We start from the raw sequence: 20,958 nt of genomic DNA, 5'->3' as shown, positions 1-20,958 counted from the left end.
ATATCAACAACATAATCGTCAACAAAGACTATGTATGACAGTTTGCAGAAGCCTTAAAAATGGAGCATTTAAAAATACTAAGCAGATTATTACAAAGAACACAAAATCAAAAAAAATCTTTTTCTTTGCAAATAATATGCCCAAGTGGAATGCATTTAGCAATGTTAACAAGGTAATGTACTCCATTCGGAGAGATCAGGCTTTAGGTAACTTCTGAAGTGAGAGTGAAAAAGTTTCATGTTTTCTCTCAGCTTCATATTTTAAGAATTGCTAACCACTGGATTTATTTTCAGAGCTTTGAATTTTGCTAGCTTGATTATTATAGCACTACTCATAGTGCATTAGGAAACCAGAAGTCATTTCATGTTTCTATCAGTTTCTAATTTTGTTGTTGACTTATTATTTACCTTGGAGTCGCATAATTGTATTCCAAGACAGCCCTTTCAGCTCTCCTTTTACGCAAAGAATCACATATGAAGATGGGAAAACTGTCACATACTGTGAGGGATGTATAATGATAATAACAAGTTTTGGGCAGCCAGCCCAGAATAATCATCCGTGACGTTCTTCTCTTCACATGCTAAGTCTTGCAGCTGTTTGCAAATAAAATTAAGCAAGAAGCCTTCTAGTCACCGGGATAAAAACAAGGCAATACATCTTGTCAGATGTATAATTGTCTCACAAATCATGTCTTTCAAGATGAAGACCTACTTTTATTATTTTACCCAAAATCTACCCTTGCTGTGCCTTGTCTGTATCAAGGTTTTTTAATAGGAAGACAATGAGAAGAAAATTCATCACATCCTTAGTTTGAAAGGTTAGAAAATTATCACCATCTTAGTAGAGACTGTATTTCTGATTTGGGAGTGCAGCTTACACTTATGACAGTCTGCTCAAAAGACTACAGTGGGACAGCCGAGATCAGACAGAGAAGAAGGAAGCAATCAGATCCCTTCATCTGACACTCCACCACTAGAGGATTACTGACCTCTTGCACAGCAAATATTTTGTGTAATTTGATTTGCTGTTTCAGCTGAGGCCTCCACCATGTCTTGGAAGACCGTCCCAAGGTTCTGATGGATTGCAATGTCATGGTAGATTTTTTTTCTTTTCCATATGACCTCATTTATTCATAAATATTTCTACTCTTCACATTAAAACCCTTTAGGCAAGTTACTATAATTAAGTCATTATTTTACTTAGTTGTTGATCTTTCTCATGAAATAATCCAGTTTTCTAGATAGAGGGAGATGCTCTTACACCCACAGTTGTTGCTCAGTTATTTTCACATTTTTATGAAAGTGTTTGTAGTAAAACTATGGAGACATGTCTTCCCCCAAATCTAGTTGTGCTGATAGGAGGCAATGCTGCCTGTAATTATTTTATCGCTGCTGGCTGCTCCACTGCTTCTTTTGCCAATGGAGAATCCACCTCTGAAAAAATTGGTCAGGTTAGTTTACATCATCAGTTAGGCTAACCTTAAGGATTTTATCTGCAGCAATCAAGCGAATGGTAACACAAATCCGCCATGCAGAGGCGGTCAGCGATAAACAGCGATAAACAGCTTCTGTTGACCAGGTGGATACAAAAAGAGTATTTTTCTGTTGCTAAGGAGGATGTATCCAGAACTGAAACACCAAACTCCAAAATTGAAATCTTTCTCTAAATGACCCGTAAGCTTCCTCAGCAACTTTTTCTCTCAGCCCAGAAGACCTAATTTTTTTAATCTCTGTCCTAACCAGAGATTGTTTCATTTAAGTTTATTTAGGGCCTTTTTTGGCAAAAGCTGGCAGGTAATATACAATGTCAGGGCCCTGGATCTCACAAAATACAGAGACAGTTACACTCTTAAACTACAGCAACGTACATTTAAAAAAAATATCTGTGGGCTGTCCCCTAACCACTGCAGGGAATAGGCTACAGGGACAGAAGTTCTCTCTCCTATTGCCTCAGCTCTCCTGTGCACAAAAAATGCCAGGCTAACTGGTCCAGAGAGAGGAAGCACTCATAAGGCTGATTGTAAAATGATGGTTTATGTGATGTTTTGGTAAGGTGGGATTCAAACTGTCCAGTGCTTTCTCTCAGATTTGGGTCAGATTTTGTTCAGTGCAAACCACAACCTGTAGCAGTTACATTTTAAAAGCAAATGGAGCTTTACTTATTTTTTTTGAGACGAAGATCCTCAGATGGACTCAGTCCAGCTGTTTCCCCAAGCCCTGACCCAGTCTTTTATCAAAGATATTTGAGGTCAAAGACATTATGCTCCATGCTATGGGTGGGGGGGTTTCCTCACGAAGGAAGCACGAAGCTTTTCTGATCTCCATTCTGAGAAGCCTCACATTGGGTGCTCACTTCTCTTGAGACAGCCACTGTGATCCTTAGCTTATCCAGCATCATCTTGGATGTTACTGGCCCCACTACAGAAGACCACCACAATTTACAAAATTGTTATGACAAACCAGCACCCATTCTGTTTTACCTCAATATACTGGGCTGCAACTTGTGCCTGTTCAATGGCTTCTTCAAGAGCTGCTAAGACATCTTTGCATCTTTATCTGGGACTTGCTGAGAGGGAAAGACAGACAGCTGGTGGCAATAACCACAGCGTGATAGGTATTCCATGGTAAGCTGTCTGCACTTGTAAGTGCATACCTCAGACTCCTTCGTTTCAGTGAGGAAGAAAGCACAGGTGTCTCGTTCTGCAAACTCTTAAGTTAGACAAGGCAGCACGTGGCATTTAGACATGTTATGGCTCATTCTGAAGTTCTTGACCAGTTTTTCAATTTAAAATACAGATGCTTTTTAGTCTTCAAGAACGTCTGAAATTTCTGATAAGAACATTCTTATCTCTAAATCATTTCTTATAGTCGGTCTTCTATGGAGTATAGAGAGAGCCACTGCAGCCTTCAGTTCCTCAAAGACTATTCCAAGCAGAAATGGCTGGTGTCATTACTGGACAACAAAGGCCAAAGCCTATGCGGCTAATTTCTGAAGCTACATGATTTGTAGTCAGCTGCCCAAGCCATATGTCAAAATATATGCATGGATGCATACACAACTGTCAATTACCTATATGTGTCACTAGGATTATAAGTTCTAAACAAAAAGCAAAAATTGGAAGAATAGTTGTGTACGCACTGAGAAATGTCTTTTCACATCACGCATTTACTAGGATGATATGAAGAAACAAGGGTCACATTTCACGTTTATGAACAAAATCGGGCCAATTGATATGCACCAGCAGATGAAGACATCTAGTTCCTACCAGACAAGTGGGGAACGGTGGTTAAATAAATAAGTAATATGCATTAAAAGAACTGTCTGTTGATATGTTCTTGCAAACTTTGTAGCTGCACTGAGAAACATTTCCAGTCCATTGATTCTTAAAGCTCAAAAACCTGTCTGAACCAGCCACATGATCAAGGAAGTGTATACTATGAAGCAGTCTGCTAAGGCAAGGCAGGCAATGAGAAGCCAGATACAGGAATAACTACATTTTAAGCATCTGTGGTATTTGTTAGATCTGCCAGGGTATCTCATGGGCATAGCTATTAGCTGACTCAAGCCCTAAGTGTGAAATGCTTTCCTATACAAGAAGTCAAGATAAGGTTTGTGTGCTAATTCTCCTTCAGCGAAATAGAATTTGAAACATAAAAAAGTACTTTTTCAAGACTTCTACAGCAAGTTGAAATTCACTCTTAACAGTGCCAAGTGCAGTTGAACAGATTAGCTGTTTTGGGTCTCAAGTTTGATATTATTCCATAGGAAGTGGCCAACTGTTGAATTAAGTAAAAAATAAAAAATAAAAAAAAAATCAGTTGTTAACAGGAACATAATCCAAAATCAACTAAGCATGTTAAATTTACAGTTTACTAATCATCTAACGTGAGCCAATTATTCATGTAACTACAGGTGTTTTCAGCTAAAGATGGCATTAGCAGAGTTGTTTGCTACAATCAACTTTAGGTTCTATTTTCTAAATATGCTGTAATTAATACCTGGAAGAACTGAGATCCTAATTCCAGACAGCTCCTTGCAAACACTCATTTGGTATTTACAGTTGCTGCAGGCAAACTCACCAAGTCATTGATTTATGTACAGCATCAGATGACTTGATTACAAAATGAGCTTTAGAAGTATTTAGTAAGCAGAGGGGAGGAACCTAGCTGGCACAGTGGCATTGTTGAGAGCATCCTTTCCAATTTGAGCAATTACATTAAAGAATTTGGAGGTGAAATGAAAAAGGAACAGTATTTTTTGAAGAGAGTACTTCCTATCATACGATCACAAATTGGATGCTGTCAAAATTTTTCAAAGAATTCCAGACAATGACCATCCTATGCACTAAGGGTCTAAATCAAATGAAATGAAAGCGTACCCATGTGTGGAAAAGGTAGAAACTATACTTGTATTAAAATGAATCCTTGCTATCATGAAACGAGTAATGTCAATGCTACTTTGGCTGGAAAGTCTGTTGACCTCATAGCATAATTTGTAAATTCAGGTGCTGTCGACACAGATCTTACCTCAAGTGTTGGTTTAGCTGAGACAGAGCAATCACTGGTAGTCAATATCTTTGAGATGGGACCTGTGCTCATCTCTGCTTGTATAGCAGTTTGAAATGAGCTGCTGGACTACAGACAGTACCGTGGTGGAGCAGAGCAGCCAAGTCTCACAGCTGGAGTCAGTAAATTGTAGACTTTCACTTGATGGACAGCAGCTCCCCAGGGCAGAGGATTGTAATGAATGGAAGAATATCACACAATCATAGGATCACAGGGTTGGAAGAGAACTCGGGAGGTTTCTAGTCCAAACTCCTGCTCAAAGCAGGGTGAGCTCCAAGGTCAGACCAGGCTGCACGGAGTTTTATCAAGTCCAGTCTTGAAAATCTCTGAGGATGGAGACCGTGTAATGTCTGTGCAACATACTCCGGTGCTTCACTGCCCTCGTGATGGAAAAGCTTTTCCTTATATCCAGACAGAACTTGTTGTTTCAGTTTATGACTGTTGTTTCTCATCCTCCTGTCATGCACCACTGAAGGGGCTGGCTCTGTCTTCTTGAGAAACTGGTGCATGCTGGAAGATATCATTTGGTTTATGTTCAATGCACAGTCTTTTACTCTCTCCGCCTCACTGGGTACATTCCTCTTGTAGAAGAAAGGGTCAAAGTTTGCAAGCTGAACGTGTCAGCTGCCAGCAATGTAAACTTTATTTTAGCTGGAATCTGATAATGGACTCCTGAAATTCAAGATAACAGAGGCTCCGACTCAAAGCATCAAAATCTACTACTACCCTTTTACTCTGGCAGACGGATAGACTGCAGAGGCCATGAGAGAGTTCTGGGGGACTGTGCAACTGGCAGAGTCAGAAGGAATCTACTGATTTGAAATTGTGGTTGAATGTTCCCCTGTTGCCATTTTTCCTGCCAGGGCTGCCTTTTCCACAAACCGGGGTCCTTTGATCTCTCAGGACATGAGTTCAACCTTTAGTCAAACGATAGGTCAAGCAGCACAACAGCAGCATATCTTTCTTGCTGCAGATAATAACCTTTGGGGGCCAGTAGCTAAGCAGCTACAACCACCAATTTACAAGCCCTGGCATTTGTTCTGTGTATTCTGTATTTTTATGTTCTGTTGCTGGTTTTGCTAACTGGCTGCATAGCATAATTATGCATTCAACAAATGCATGCTAGTATTGCATCTGACATGTGTATCTTTGCCATTTGTAGAGCTTTTTGAGTTTACTAGGGGTATTTATTTTTATTTTTTTTTTAATTAAGTAGAATATATGTCTGTAGTAGAATATGTATCTTCAAGTTCTCCTAGCTTCAGCTGAACCTCACGCTTGTTTTCCCTCTCAACATGTGCAATTATCACCACTCCTGAGGTCAATATAAGGCCTATGCAGTAAACGATTGTTTTCTTGCTGGTTTTAAAAGTGATAGTAATTTGAAGGACAGTGTGTTCAGGAGTTCATCTGTGTTTTGGGCCTTTCTTCCATTTTGTCACCTGGTCTGAGAAAAGAAATCTCTTGTCCTAGTAATTTTTTCACATTGCTTGTCTTGCAGAATTTTTGTGACTTACTTAGGACTGGTTTTATCCCACATCGGCCTCAAGTCTTAAACTTAGGCTAAGGTTGGTATTTTCAGCATTGAATAAAATACCCAACTATTATCCGAGAAGCAGTCTTAGCAGTATCTCGCAATGCTAATACCTTAGTTCTAGCAAGAAATCCCCCTGTAACAGAATAGGGTGGCTGATAGATCTGGTTTTGATTTGGTCAGGAAGTGACTCAAAGAGAGATGAGTCTTAGGGAATACTAATGGTCTTAACAGCTCTGAGCTCTCTTCTTGGCTGCTAAGTGGGATCCTCAGTAACAGCTAAGAGTGAGATGAGGTTTGGTTTGGAGCAGCTTCTTCCACCTCCTCACAGATGCGTCTTTGCATTCCAGGCATGCTCTACTTCAGATCTCACCATGTCGGGCTCATTTTTCTCTGGTTCCAGTTATTCCGAGGAGCATTTGTAAGACATGATACTACAGCTTTGGCTTTGTGATTTAGTAATGTGTAGAGTGGGTTATTTAGGCCATGTCCCAAGACTCAGGAAACAGGATGTATGCAAGATAGATACTGCCTTCCTTATGCTGCTTATCTTGGAACTGGTAGTACCAGCAAAGCCGAGAAAGTAAAGGAGGTACAGAAACAAAAAGAGGGGGACAAGAAAGGAGCAGCAGAATAATGCTAAAGAGAACCCCCACTTCCAGCACAAGCACTGAGGAAGATGGAAGCTGGTATAGGAGGAGGTAGCTTTATTCCCCCTCCCTTCTTTTGGAAAACTTAGTTCTAGCTACTCGCTTCCCACATTCTTTAAGAAGCCTTTGGATTGCTGCACCCTGTTCCACCTTCCAAAAGGGAAGCCAGCTGCATCTATAAACTCTCTTATCAAGCCAAAACTTCTGTTTCACCTGGATGGATGGTATTTATTTAGCCTTTATATGCCATTTTTTTCATCTTCTTAGGAAGTGTGCAGATGAGATAGCTCAGGGATACTTACACAACGTATCAACAAGCAATTTCAAATATCCATGTATAAAATAGACATGATCCGAGAGGGACAACAAAAATTGTTGTGTAGTAATTTCACTCCTTACACTGGCCTCCACAGCATACCAGACTGATTCATAGAATAGAATAGAATAGAATAGTTTGGGCTGGAAGGGACCTCCAAAGATCATCTAGTCCAACTCCCCTACAATGAGCCGGGACATCTTCAGCTAGATCAGGTTGCTCAGAGCCCCATCCAACCTGGCCTTGAATCTTTCCAGGGATGGGGTATCTATCATGTCTCTGGGCAACCTGGGCCAGTGTCTCAGCACCTTCATTGTAAAAACTTTCTTCCTTATATCTAGTCTAAATCTACCCTCTTTTACTTTAAAGCCATTACCCCTTGTCCTGTCACAACAGGCCCTGCTAAAAAGTCTGTCCCCATCTTTCCTGTAGGCCACCTTGAAGTACTGAAAGGCCACAATAAAGTCTCCCCAGAGCCTTCTCTTCTCCAGGCTGAACAACCCCAACTCTCTCAGCCTGTCTTCATAGGAGAGGTGTTCCATCCCTCTGATCATCTTCATGGCCCTCCTCTGCACCTGCTCCAACAGGTCCATGGAAGAAGCACTAAGTAATCCCTTATTCAGCTGGGAGAGAAGAATAAATGTTTCAAGAATTTAAGGCTAAAAAGAACCCAAAATTTCCAATTTATGAAAATAGAAGTTTTCAGAATGTGGCTTTATTCAATGCTGGAGTAGGACTACAACAATTTGTGAGAAAGAGACCAACTTGCTTTAAAACAGTTGATTGCACAGTTGTTTAGTAATCTGTTCAAGCAATACATATGTGAAGTTCATCACTTTTCTATGCCTGATGTAAAGCATGATGGTAACTGGGAAGTGATGCCTCTGTCTTTCTCTCAACCCAAGAGCTTTTTCATCTTATTTCCTGCCCCTGTCCTGTTGTGGAGGGCATGTGATTCAAGGTATAGATTTATACTGTATGTTATACTTGCATTTAAATGGAATGTAATATATTCCACCAGTAGCCAATCCATGGACTGTAAGAACATGCCACAACTAATAACTAAGAGTACTAGTACTGTATTTTAAGTGGTAGAAGCAGCTTGGTTGCTGCTATTGTTCAACCTCATCATAGCTGATATCCTTATCACTTTAAAAAGATGTAGGCATAAAAATAAATACACTTCATACGTTCTCGCTGTTGCTATTCTTACCTTCTTCCTCCACTGATGTTATCATCATGTGAGGTCTAATTTAGATAGTAATCTCCAAAAGCCCTTGTCACTTTACTGTCTTTTATGTGCCAGTCCTACACCTGTGGTGCTAGATAAATGCTAATAATACATCAATATGCTCATTCTTTATAAGTTCTGTAGGTGGAATTCCATCTGGTTTGTATATATCAAGTAAGATGTTGGTGTGAAAAGTTCTTACTGTTCAGAATTTGTGATGGCTTATGAACAGTTGGGAAACGACAGAAAAAGAAAATAATCACAAAACTGGACGTGCTTATGATTTGAACAAAGACATCCAGATGTATGCTTAAGACAGTGGCTGTGACTGGCGCAGAATACCCAATGGTGTAATTCTTCTCTAATCTCTGAAGAGCTTTAGTGAAGTAATTAGGACATTAACCAGTCTCTTCAGCTGTTTCTGAATATTTTCAGCTCAACCTAGTCTATTTAAGAAAGTTTGGATACTTGGAGCACTGCCATTTCTTTGACATTATATATCTGCTTTGGACTCCTTTGGGGGTGAGTGGTAAGAACTCAGAGCATGTCCAGGCTCCCAGAAAACCTTCCTCCCTTCCGCAGGATGACTGGTCTCAGATGGGCAGGTCCTCAGTTCCAGAGAGATCAGGCTTAGGCTTCCACATAGCTGTGCAGGAACTCACCAGCAGGGAGTGATGTGCGGGGCCAGGGTAAGTTTATACAAAAGATGATGGTTCTGTGATTCTGTGAAAGTACCTTGACTATTCCCTGGGCTGAAGTTGTATCCTTTCCCATGAGATACTGGTGGATTTGGCTGAATTAGACTAGGAAAACTTGATCCTAAGAACCTTGTAATCCAAAATGTAAAAAGCTAGAGAATATAGGAGATAATTTTGCAACTTTTCCCAGTTGCAAATTCGATGAGGTCTGGAAGTGTCTCCATTGGCTCATCTAAATTGTGTTCTGAGCTGCTCTAAGTATTCATCACTTGCCAAGGATTAATGTAACCACGGATTACAAAGGGGAGCAATTCACTGCTTCCTTGGTAAAGAGAAAACAAGTTTTCCCTTCCTCCATTTCATCTCTTGTCTACTTCCACTGGAACAAATACTGATTGTGATTAAGCCTAAACCAGGAACTTTCACAACCAGAAAGTCCTGATAATTAATAGAAATTAGCAATTATGCATTGTTTGGTGCACAGTCTAGATGCATATTTGTTGCAGAGATACACGTGCAGCTACACACAAGACATCTTGTGGGGTGAGACTAAGAAACGGGAGTGTTTTATTGCACTCAGAAAATCACATCATCACCATCCAGGGATTGAGGCTGGTTAGGCAGGAGGAGATCTGAGAATCGCAGAAGCTGGGGCAGCCCTGGGACTGAGGGTGGGAGGAGGAGGAGGAGGAGGAGGAGGAGGAGGAGCAGGAGGAGGAGGAGGAGGAGGAAGGCAGCTGCTTGCCTGCCCTCCTTGCAGCCTGCAGAGCTGCTGGCCACCGGTGCCCCTATGGCCAGGAGCAAGGCCACCCTCTGCACATGGCTGGGCTGCTCAGGGCTGCTGGGCTGCTTCTTGCTGGGCTTTCTTGCAGGTGAGTACAGAGACCCCAGGGCTCAGCCCGCAGCCTTTGCTCTCTACAGATACTTCTCTGTGACTCCTGTTGTGATTAACTCCCCGTCAGGGAGCTTTTGCTGCTTTTCAGGGTGGTTATAAAATATTCATCCCACTGCTTTTCTAAAGAGATGTTCCCTCTAGCAGTTTTGGTCTTTAGGGCGTGAGGAGTATAACAGCTGTGTGCTTCAGCCCAAGATGAGCCCTGGTGAACTGACAGCTTCCCGTAATGGGTAATCAGATATTCAAAGAGGAGAGATTAATAGAAGAGTTTGAGACTTCTGTGATTGCAAAACCTCCAGGATTATTTTTTTTGTTGTTTGTATTTCCTGAGTTTTACTGAAGATGTGTTTAAATGCTCCCATTCAGTTGCTATTTTAAAAATTAAAGGGCAGAATGTAGAGGAGGAGGAGTCTTGACAGACAGCCAAGAGTGGAGCTGCTGAACTTTCCATCATGTACAATGAACTCCACTAGAACATTAGATTCTTTTCTGCAGTCACTTGCAGCATTTGATTTTAAGTTTAAAATTGCATGTCTGCATTTGTTCTTTTTAAACTTGTATTGTAGCACACACCTAAGGCTAAAGCATGAAAGAAAAATCCATGAGGGCTATTAAATATAAAAAACATTAATTTGATTTAGGAGATCCCTGAGCTGGAAATTTCTGATGTTCGTGCTGTTCTCATACATTTCCCTGAACCTCATCTTTTGGCCAAGCTCCAAAACAGAATACTGGGAAAGATGGACCTTTGGTCTGATCCAGTATCACTGTTATGTTCAGAGTGTTACTACAATTGCATTTAAGTCTGACAGATCATATATATTGTGCATGTGGCAGCACGTATATATGGCTTTATTTTTACAGTTTTCTCAGTTTGGGATTTTTCTAGCTAGAATAGTAAAAGGATTGTTTTTGTTTTTTTTTCAAAGACAAATTCATGTGGTTAATATACTCACTCCTGTCAGATTTATGGCAACTGAAAAATCTTTAACTTTCAAAAACTGACTAGGGTCATAATTAACTTTATTCCTTTAATTATTAAATAGACTAATCCCACCTTTCCCCAAATCTGTAACAATTATAATGCTGGCAGGGTGGCGCTTGAATCTTAGACCTTCACTTTAAATATGCACATATTTTTAAATATATGTATAAATTCAATAAGGGAGTTTCATCATGAGTATCAGTAGTTCAATCCTCCCACTGCAAATTTAATTGAGAATTTACCAAACTGGGAGGGGTGGCTGACTACCAAACTGGGAGGGGTGGCTGACTCTCCAGAGGGCCGCGCTGACATCCAGCGGGACCTGGACAGGCTGGTGAGCTGGGCAGAGAAGAACCTAATGAGGTTCAACATAAGCAAGTGCAGGGTCCTGTACCTGGGGAGGAAGAATGCCAGGCACCAGTATAGGTTAGGGGTGGACCTGCTGGGAAATAGCTCTGAGGAGAAGGATTTGGGGGTCCTGGTGGATAGTAAATTGTCCATGAGCCAGCAGTGTGCCCTTGCTGCCAAAAAGGCCAATGGAATCCTGGGCTGCATAGGGAAAAGTGTGTCCAGTAGGTCGAGGAAGGTCATTCTCCCCCTCTACTCGGCACTGGTGAGGCCACAACTGGAATACTGTGTCCAGTTTTGGGCTCCCCAGTTCAAGAGGGACAGGGAACTGCTGGAGAGAGTCCAGCGAAGGGCAACCAAGATGACTGAGGGATTGGAGCATCTCCCTTATGAGGAAAGGCTGAGAGAGCTGGGACTCTTTAGCCTGGAGAAGAGAAGGCTGAGGGGAGACCTTATTATTACTTACAAATATCTAAAGGGTGGGTTGAAGGAGGATGAAGCCAGACTCTTCTCGATGGTTCCCAGTGACAGGACGAGGGGCAATGGGTGCAAGTTGGAACATAGGAAGTTCCGTTCCAACACACGGAAAACCTTTTTACAGTTCGGGTGAGAGAGCACTGGCACAGGCTGCCCAGGGAGGGGGTGGAGTCCCCTTCTCTGGAGATTTTCAAAACCCGCCTGGATGCAGTCCTGAGTAATGTGCTCTGGGCAATCCTGCTTTAGCAGGGGAGTTGGACTAGATGATCTCTAGCGGTCCCTTCCAACTCTGAAGATTCTGTGATTCTGTGATTCTGTAATTTAAAATAGAGTTTAAAATTAATGAGAGATGAATCTGCCTTAAAAAGGGGAGGGTATTTACCAGATATTTAGGGTGTGCTCTCTGAAATGCGTCCCTTTTTTGGCAATTCGGTCAATGAATTATACTTAACTTTTCTGTTTCATTTCTATGTTTGAGCCAGCAAACACTGACAGAGGGTGCTCTAAGCCCTGTTCATCCTCGTGGTTTTAGTGAGACTGTTCAGAACTTTAGGTTGCACATGGGCTCAAATATGTGAGGACTGAGGTTCTTGCTAAGCAGGAAGCTTTTCAAATGTGTTTCAGGATGGTTTACAAAACCGACCGAGAGAACACCCAACTCTTCAGATGGCTATCAAAATGTGAGACACAAACTTGTGGCTGAAATGAAAGCAGAAAACATCAAGCATTTCCTTCGGTAAGCCCAGCGCATCTTGGTTTTTGAATAATTTTATCCCTCACAGAAGCCAAAAAGCGATAACATCAGCTCCAAGGAACAGCCTCAGAAAGCAGAGCTGTTTAAATGCTTTGGAAGTATTTCGGTTTGTACAGAACATCTGGGAGGAAGAGAAGGGAGAGACTCACAACTCTTCTGTCCTCTCCTCCCTCTTTTCAAAGTTACCTTTTTGGAGTGGTTTTACTGTTTAATGTACTTCCCTCAAGATGCATTACTGCCAGTGCTTATCATGCTTTTTTATTATGATTCTCCATAGTCTTGATTTAATGCAGCGTAAGTGTCTGTTTTTTCCTCACAAGTGTCTGAAACTCTAACATCAGATAACTTTGCTTTGTCTCCAACTGATGATTTTACTGTATTTGGGATACACTGATTGCTATTAATTACATTTGATTGATAATCTGTCCAGTGTCCACTTAGACTTTCAGTTTGAGTAACTAATAGCCCAATTAGTCTAAGTAGAAAATTAATCTATTCAAAATGCTACAAAGTTTGCAGGGCACTGAGTTACACGTATAGTTACAACTGTTAATTCCTTACATGTGGCCAGATTGGATAGTGTCCTGTTAATTGGGTGCTTGAGATCCCATTACACCCTGTCTTCTGACTCAGAAGGTGAAGGTCCCTGTCCAAGCACAATGTGCGTGTATGGTTGGTTAAGTTTTGCATGATGCAATTGTTATTAAATATACTTTTTTGCATCCTAGTGCAGCTATGCAGTTCTTTCCGAACATCTAAAATAGTAGGGATGTAGAAATACCCTCTCGATTTGCTGTCTATTTCACTGAAAATGAAAGAAAAATCATTCTTGTGTATATTTGTGTCTTCTATAGAGGAACAAATATATTCATACAAAAAGTAAACAAATATAACCTCTGGCTAGTAACATGTTGATATTCAGCATGTAAGTCAGCAACTGCATCATCAACATCAAAGGATTGCTGACAAATTTGATTTCTGTCCATTTATTCTTAGACCAAAAGGTTTCATTTCTAACATCAATTAGCTTTTCAAGTCTATAGGCCTTATCTTATTTTGTATTTGTTGCTCTCAGTAGATTGGAGAGTTTCTGAAGATTATGTTTGAGTGAGAGTCCAGGCAACATAGAGGTTGATGACAGCATGAAATAGTGCCGCAATTATGCTAAAGTTTCTTGGCCATAGGGTATTAATGGTGTCTGGTTTGTCTGCTTGCTTTGATGATAGGCCAAATTCTTCGTACTGTTTTTTGTTTTTTTTTCCCCCTAAATTCAAATAAAAAGTAGGAACTGCAGAAAAATTATACTAGTACACGATCCAAAAAGTTTGTTAAAAGCATAAAAAAAAGTGAACTTGAGAATTTTTGATCCCTATTCTTAGTTATTCAGACTACTAAATCTGTTTTCATCAAGTGGGGAAAACAAACTTTGAGTCTCAAAAAATGTAGACACCTTGACCTTTGCATTGAGTCATACCTCTGGAAAGGATGAGACTGTTTGGAAGTGAAAAATTGCAAAAAAGCATTGTGTTATTCAGTCTATTTTTCCTGATGGCATATGTAGTATTTAAACTAGAGTACTTAAGGAACTAAAAGATACTTAAAATACTCTAGAGAATTAAAGTGCAAGAAGACGACAGGCATCAAGGTTTGGCAAAGGTTGCTTCCAAACCTCAGTGCATACCTGCACAATTGAAAGAGAAGGAAAGACAACAGCAGAGGGCAGAAGGTTGTGGTCTACATGGAAAACATTGGTACATTAAAATCCAGGGGGCCAGGTGGGATTCATGTGAAAGACTTGGAAGTTATGACTGCAAGGCTGCTGCCTATGGCAAGTTCTGGTGACTGAAGGAGGTCACTGGTGGCTGAAAAAGGCTGATGTTGTGCCCATCCTTAAGTAAGGCAAGAACGACAATCTGGGGGAGCTGTGGCCCTGGAAAGTTGACCAACCATCCTTCTGGAACTTGTTTCCAAACACACGAAGGACACAGATAGTTAGGAACAGTCAGCATTTTTTTAATATGTGTTTATTTGATCACTGGGATCAGGGTGATTGTCTTCTGTAAGGAAATGGCTGGCTGTGTGTATCTGTGGAAATGTTACAGTGGCTGAAGCGTACTTGACTTCAACAAAGCTGTGGCCATCGTCTCCCACAGCGTTCTCATTTGGAAGCTGAAGAAGCGCATACTGAAGAGCAAGTCATTACATGGGTTGAAAATAGTCTGAACTGACAAGCTGAAGTGGTACTAATCATGGTACTTGGCACCACTAATTAATGGTAATTAATGGTATTTGACATCTGTGGGGCAGCCATTAACAAGTAGCCTGTTGGGAATTGGAAGCCGGTGGTTTGTGCGCAGCTGACTGATCAGCATTCACCATAACTCATTTGTTCAGTGGGCCAAACAAATTGTAGGCAGATTTCTGTAGGGTAGCCCAGAGGGGCTGGATATTGTTTCTGACTATTTGTCACCATTACGTGTTATATCTGATCTGGATGTAAATGTTGTTTAGAAGCTTTCATTATTCAGGCTTTTGATTAAGAAAACAAGAACAAATCTGTGCAGATAATTTGACATAATGATTTTCAAGTTAAACTTATTAGTACATGTTATGCCAACAGTGTACAAACCCGTCATCAGATACCAGAATTATCTGGAGGGCTTCTTTCTGAATGGGTAGCTTTTCTGTATCTATTTCTGCTCCTTGCATACTGTTCATACCCTGTTGCTGAATGTCTTTGACACCGATGTTCATTGCTTGTGTATAGATGTGGCTATTTCTGTTATGCAAAGAGAAAGGTTCAGCTGACTTACCTTAAAGCCTTAGGAAAGATCCTCTGCTCTGACTACATTTTGTGCTTATGCTGATGCAGACTCTGATAAACAATCATGTTATACAGCTCAGACTTTAACTACAAGACCTTCCTTTCCATGCATGGGGCTTGAAGATAAGCTTTATACACACTGATCTGCGTTCAGTATTGTGATTCTCTGCATTTGCTGCCTACTAGCGATTTTCTGTTTTATTTTAGCTCATTTACCAAGTTGCCTCACCTCGCAGGAACTGAACAGAATCTTCTTCTTGCCAAACAAATTCAAGGCCAGTGGAAGGAATTTGGACTGGATTCAGCAGAACTTGTTCATTATGATGTGCTGCTTTCATACCCAAATGAAAAGCAGCCAAATTACATCTCAGTAATTGATGATCAAGGGAATGAGGTGATCTTTTTAATGATTAAACTATATTTATGTAAGATCTCTTTAAAGAAACAGTGTCTTTCTTGCTTTCCCACCCACTCTCCCAGCATGCGCTTTATAATATGAGAAAAAATCCAGTGCAAAGGGAGCTCCTATTTAAAAATGATTTTCCAGACTGTGCAGCAGAACAGCAGAGTGGGCGAATTCTCAGTGCCTCATACAGCAGAAAGCGGATGTGTGGAAAGGCTGCAATTAACACCAATAGATCATAAGGTGTGAGAACAGCCATACTGGTTCAGTTTAAGGATACATCTAGACCAATATTCTGTTTTCATAAAGACCCCTAAGTGGGTGCACAGGGAAGTCTATGAACAAATGAATGTATTTAAGGCATGCGATTCTTCCAGTGTCTAGCTGTTTTCAGCTCATGTTCTCTGAACGTGGTGCAATTAGTTTTTAAGAATCTTCATTAGACCTCTTTTCCAAGTATTTATCCAGTTAGTGACCCTCGTTAGATCTCTCTTCCAAGTTTCTACCCAAACTTCGCTTGAACATCTGAACAATTTTTGCTTCCATAAGGTGTCGAGAGGTCAGGAATGCGACTCAGATACTATCCATTGTGTGCAGTACTGCCTTGTTTCAGTGGCTCTGAACCTGATCCTACTGGCTGCCTACGGTGTCTCCTAAGTTAGTGTTGGAAGTAATAATGAACAGTCGGTCTATAGTCACCTTCTCCATTTTGTACACCCAGGGGAATAAAGAAGTAGATGTAAAATCTGACATGGAGCCTGAGCGAGGAGAGGAGATGGGAGTGCTAGAGAAGCATCATAGCACATAGGTAGGGATGAAGAGCCCTGGTAGAAACTAAGGCATATTTTCTCAGGGATGACATGAGCTTAGAGGTGAAAGAATGGAGAAATTCTTCCAAAAACAGTCTAACTCAGCTATAAACACAGTCTCTCAGCTATAAACTTACATGGTGAGAAAGAGCGGATGCAAAACTTGAGGCAACATGAGTGTTACAACAGAGAGTGATGAAAGGCAGCATGTTTAACTGGAGCATAACTAGCAAAGAGAGGAGTAATAATGCAAGTGAGAGTAATCACAAAAAGTACCTGCGATGGCATGGATGAACTAGGTGTCTTTTTATTGTCACCACCTCTTGGCAGTTTTCAGCTTCTTCTCTGCTTAGGTTCAGGCAGTGACTGATGAGCACCTTCTGACAAGTGATCTACCTCTGTATTCGTACCTGCATTCTGTTATAAGAATTCAGCTATGTATCCCTGGCTGTTTTGTTATTTGAACTTATGCATGCTAGTTAGAATTGTATTTTTTGCTAACAATTTATGGAAACTAGCATATGATTTGCAATAACCAACCTTAGTGTACAAACTTGTGTCTGGAGGTAGAGTGTTTGACCAAAGACTTCTGGTTTTTATTGATAGATTTTCAATACATCATTGTTTGAACCAGCCCCACCGGGGTATGAAAACGTTACTGACATACAGCCACCATATAATGCTTTTTCAGCACAAGGAGTGCCAGAGGTAAGAAAAAAAATTATGTAATAGTATTATTAGCTGAAGTTATACATTGCGAAATGCTGGGATTGATTGCTCCAACTTCTCAAAAGATTTCTTGTAGTAGTTTTAATTAGCCATTAGTATAAGAGAACACATAAGGATATTTAGGCCACATATTGTGTAAAGGTTAGAAGTTTCCTATCAGAAAAAAAAAGCTTTTATCTTTATGGAAAATGTTGGATAGACGTCAGGTTACTCCACATTTTTCAATCATATGGAGAGGACTTGCTTAGGTCATAAGTACAAATAGCAATATATAAATCAATTTGGAAGACATTTTGGATTAACTGAATGTCTTCAAAGGCCACAAAAGTCCCTCACTTAATCTGATAATTCATAATGGAGGAACAAGTCAGGGACAAGTTCGCATTGCATAGATGAATGAAATTATATAATAATGAGCATATATGCAAGAAATACCACCAGTTTTTCACAGCCACAGAAGTTTGTCAGTTTAGCAAAGTACATTGGTTTCGTTTCCAAGCTCAGTTTATAGGGTTGCTGCTAAGTGAAGGATTATACAGAAAGGTAAGCAGTTTGAGCCAAGGTATCCTATAGAATATTATGGAAATCTTTTGCTGTTGTGTTTATAGGCACTGGTTCTCATTTGTAGAAACGAAAAAAAACAAACAACAGACTATATCATACATACTGAATAAAACTGTGGATTGCCAAAAATAGATATTTTGTTTGTTGAATGACCAGTTGCCATGAAACTGCTTTTCTTTTCTGTGCAGGCAGATCTGGTATATGTGAATTATGGCCGCACTGAAGATTTTTTTAAGCTGGAGCGTGAAATGGGAATTAACTGTACAGGAAAGATTGTCATTGCCAGATATGGGAAGATCTTCAGAGGAAACAAAGTAAGCGTTGTGTTTTATTTTTTTTCTGAGTGGGTCAGACACTGCTCATAGTTAATGTGGGCTATAAGTTGGAACATATGAGCAGGAGGAAACCTGCAATGTGTCCATTGTGACTGCATTCTAAGAATAACTTCCAGAACAATAAAAGCAGATGAATGTATTAATCTCCTGAGACTGAGATGACTGAAAACTCCTTAGGCAGTTCTTGCAAGAGATTGGTTTAGGGAACCGAGTAGTTTGTAGAACCAAGGCTTTCAATACTTTTCATACATGGAACTGCAGTATTTTGAAGAAGTATTTGACAAGGAGTCCGATGCACAGAGATTGAATAACCAACTCTTCTGACTTTAGACAACAACTCTGACAAAATTGGTGATAGTGGGACAGTGGGGATAGTGGTCAGTTTTTGTGCCTCAGTTTTATGTCCTGTGCTTTATTTCGTAGCCTTGAGCTATGACTAAAGGTGTGACACAAAAAATGGACATAATGTGTTTCACTGTGGTTTGTTCTTCTGCTAAGACTGTGGTCATTTTCACTCTTCCACATATACAACTTCAAAAGCTATGTCCCCATGGAAGTAAATTGCAACATTCAGATTTATTACTGCATTAAAAAAAAAAAAAAAAAGGCACTTCTTTTAAAAGCAAATAATTTCACAGGTTAAAAATGCCATATTAGCAGGAGCCCAGGGGATCATACTTTATTCAGATCCTGCTGACTACTGCGCCCCAGGAGTATATGCTTATCCAAATGGATGGAACCTCCCAGGCAGAGGAGCCCAGCGTGGGAATGTGTTAAACCTGAATGGAGCCGGCGACCCTCTTACACCAGGTTATCCTGCAAAAGGTGAGTGAAAGATCTCTACCCTGGGCCATCGAGTACTTTACAAACCAGTGCTGAAAGTTATTGTGGCTCTAGAAATTAATCTCTCTTCAGTACAGATGCAAAGAAAAAAGCTGCTTAAAATTATTTTTAGCAGTAGTTCATTTTCCCTTTGCAGACTAAGTTCTACCTGTATGTCGTTTGAACTGGTTGCTCTTGAGTTAGTCAGGGAAAGTAAGTTTTTAAGAAAATCTCTTTGTATGATCCTAGCCTTGTAACTCTTAGAAAAGAAGGACACGTAGGTTTACAGACTGTGAAGCAGTAGAAAATGGCTAAGAATTGATAGCCATTTTTAAATATCAGTGTTTTTCAAGAGGACCAGTTTAAACTAGATTATAGTCTACCATCAAAGAGGAGTAATAGTTTTGCTTGGAGGTATGTTTCTTTGCTGATCCTGAATTCCAAGCAGAAAAACAATTTAAAATCCTCTTTACAGGGACTAAAATTTCTGTATTAAAAATAACAATAGCCTGGAGTCTTTTGAAATTTGGCACCGTGTACTTGTCTTGTCCTTGTAGGCATGCTGAACACAGTATGAACTAAGGTGCCAACCAGTCCTGTCTGCCAACAGGATGGGAACACAGGGGTGCTTCTGGAAAGCTCACTGGCTTGTGTGACCATTGTTGGGTGCATAAGACAACACAATACTGAAAAAATGATAGACTGTGTGTGCCTGGGCCACCAGATTCAGAGAGACATTGACTGTCTTCGACATAGGTAAATGCATCTGTGAATGTCCTCTGCAGCGTGTAAACAGGTTGCACAGGGGCTGCCTTCACCTCACACACCAGCTTGGTTGTCCCACAGTCAACTTTGAGGAGATGCAATAATATGGATGGGCAGCAAATCTAACCTCTCATCAAATGCTGCTGGGAAGTAGTTCTGAGGTGAAGGTCCTGGTAGACAGGAAATCACCCATAAGCCAGCAATGTGCCCTTGTCGCCAAAAAGGCCAATGGAATCCTGGGCTGCATAGGGAAGAGTGTGTCTAGTAGGTCGAGGAAGGTCATTCTCCCCCTCTACTCGGCACTGGTGAGGCCACAACTGGAATACTGTGTCCAGTTTTGGGCTCCCCAGTTCAAGAGGGACAGGGAACTGCTGGAGAGAGTCCAGCGAAGGGCAACCAAGATGACTGAGGGATTGGAGCATCTCCCTTACGAGGAAAGGCTGAGAGAGCTGGGACTCTTTAGCCTGGAGAAGAGAAGGCTGAGGGGAGACCTTATTATTACTTACAAATATCTAAAGGGTGGGTTGAAGGAGGATGGAGCCAGACTCTTCTCGGTGGTTCCCAGTGACAGGACGAGGGGCAATGGGCGCAAGTTGGAACATAGGAAGTTCTGTTCCAACACACGGAAAAACTTCTTTACAGTTGGGGTGACAGAGCAGTGGCACAGGCTGCCCAGGGAGGGTGTGGAGTCCCCTTCTCTGGAGATTTTCAAAACCCGCCTGGATGCAGTCCTGAGTGATGTGCTCTGGGCAATCCTGCTTTAGCAGGGGAGTTGGACTAGATGATCTCTAGAGGTCCCTTCCAACTCTGAAAATTCTGTGATTCTGTGAAATGTGGGGATTTGCCTTACACAGTTGTGCAGATGCACTATTGGGTTTGTGCCTCTGTCATTACATTTTGGTTTCCTTGAAGCAATATCTAAGAAACGATGTAAGAGTTAAAAAAATGATGCATGCTTGTGGCTACTGTGTGGCTGCACTGTTCGAAAGTTTTTCCAGTTTGGTGAAAGTTGCTAAGAACACTATAAACTTGACATTTTGTTCTGGTTTCTCAGAGTACACTTTCAGGTATAAAGTTAATGAAGGTGTAGGGATTCCCAAAATCCCAGTTCATCCCATTGGATATCATGATGCAGAAGTATTATTACGGTGAGTATACATCAGTCCTCCTCACCAGAAGTCAGTATTCACAAATGTGCCACAAAATTTGTTAGACTGAGGTGGTAAAATCTATGCTGTTACCTGTATTTATAGT

General features: G+C 40.8%; 1 protein-coding gene across 1 annotated transcript in view; it reads left to right on the top strand.

The window, feature by feature from the left end:
* Positions 1-9,718: 9,718 nt before the first annotated feature.
* The window catches only part of NAALAD2 (N-acetylated alpha-linked acidic dipeptidase 2), a 34,089-nt gene continuing 22,849 nt past the window's right edge, over positions 9,719-20,958 (top strand). The window contains exons 1-7 of the mRNA XM_009881184.1: positions 9,719-9,866; positions 12,324-12,435; positions 15,485-15,671; positions 17,096-17,197; positions 17,971-18,096; positions 18,756-18,942; positions 20,759-20,852. Coding sequence (XP_009879486.1) covers positions 9,785-9,866; positions 12,324-12,435; positions 15,485-15,671; positions 17,096-17,197; positions 17,971-18,096; positions 18,756-18,942; positions 20,759-20,852 — 890 coding nt within the window. The 5' untranslated portion in view covers positions 9,719-9,784. The remainder of the gene's footprint in view (positions 9,867-12,323; positions 12,436-15,484; positions 15,672-17,095; positions 17,198-17,970; positions 18,097-18,755; positions 18,943-20,758; positions 20,853-20,958) is intronic.

The sequence above is a fragment of the Charadrius vociferus genome, unplaced genomic scaffold, assembly GCF_000708025.1.
Source record: "Charadrius vociferus isolate BGI_N301 unplaced genomic scaffold, ASM70802v2 scaffold1, whole genome shotgun sequence".
NCBI classification, from domain to species: domain Eukaryota; kingdom Metazoa; phylum Chordata; class Aves; order Charadriiformes; family Charadriidae; genus Charadrius; species Charadrius vociferus.
This window is presented reverse-complemented; position numbering and strand designations above follow the sequence as displayed.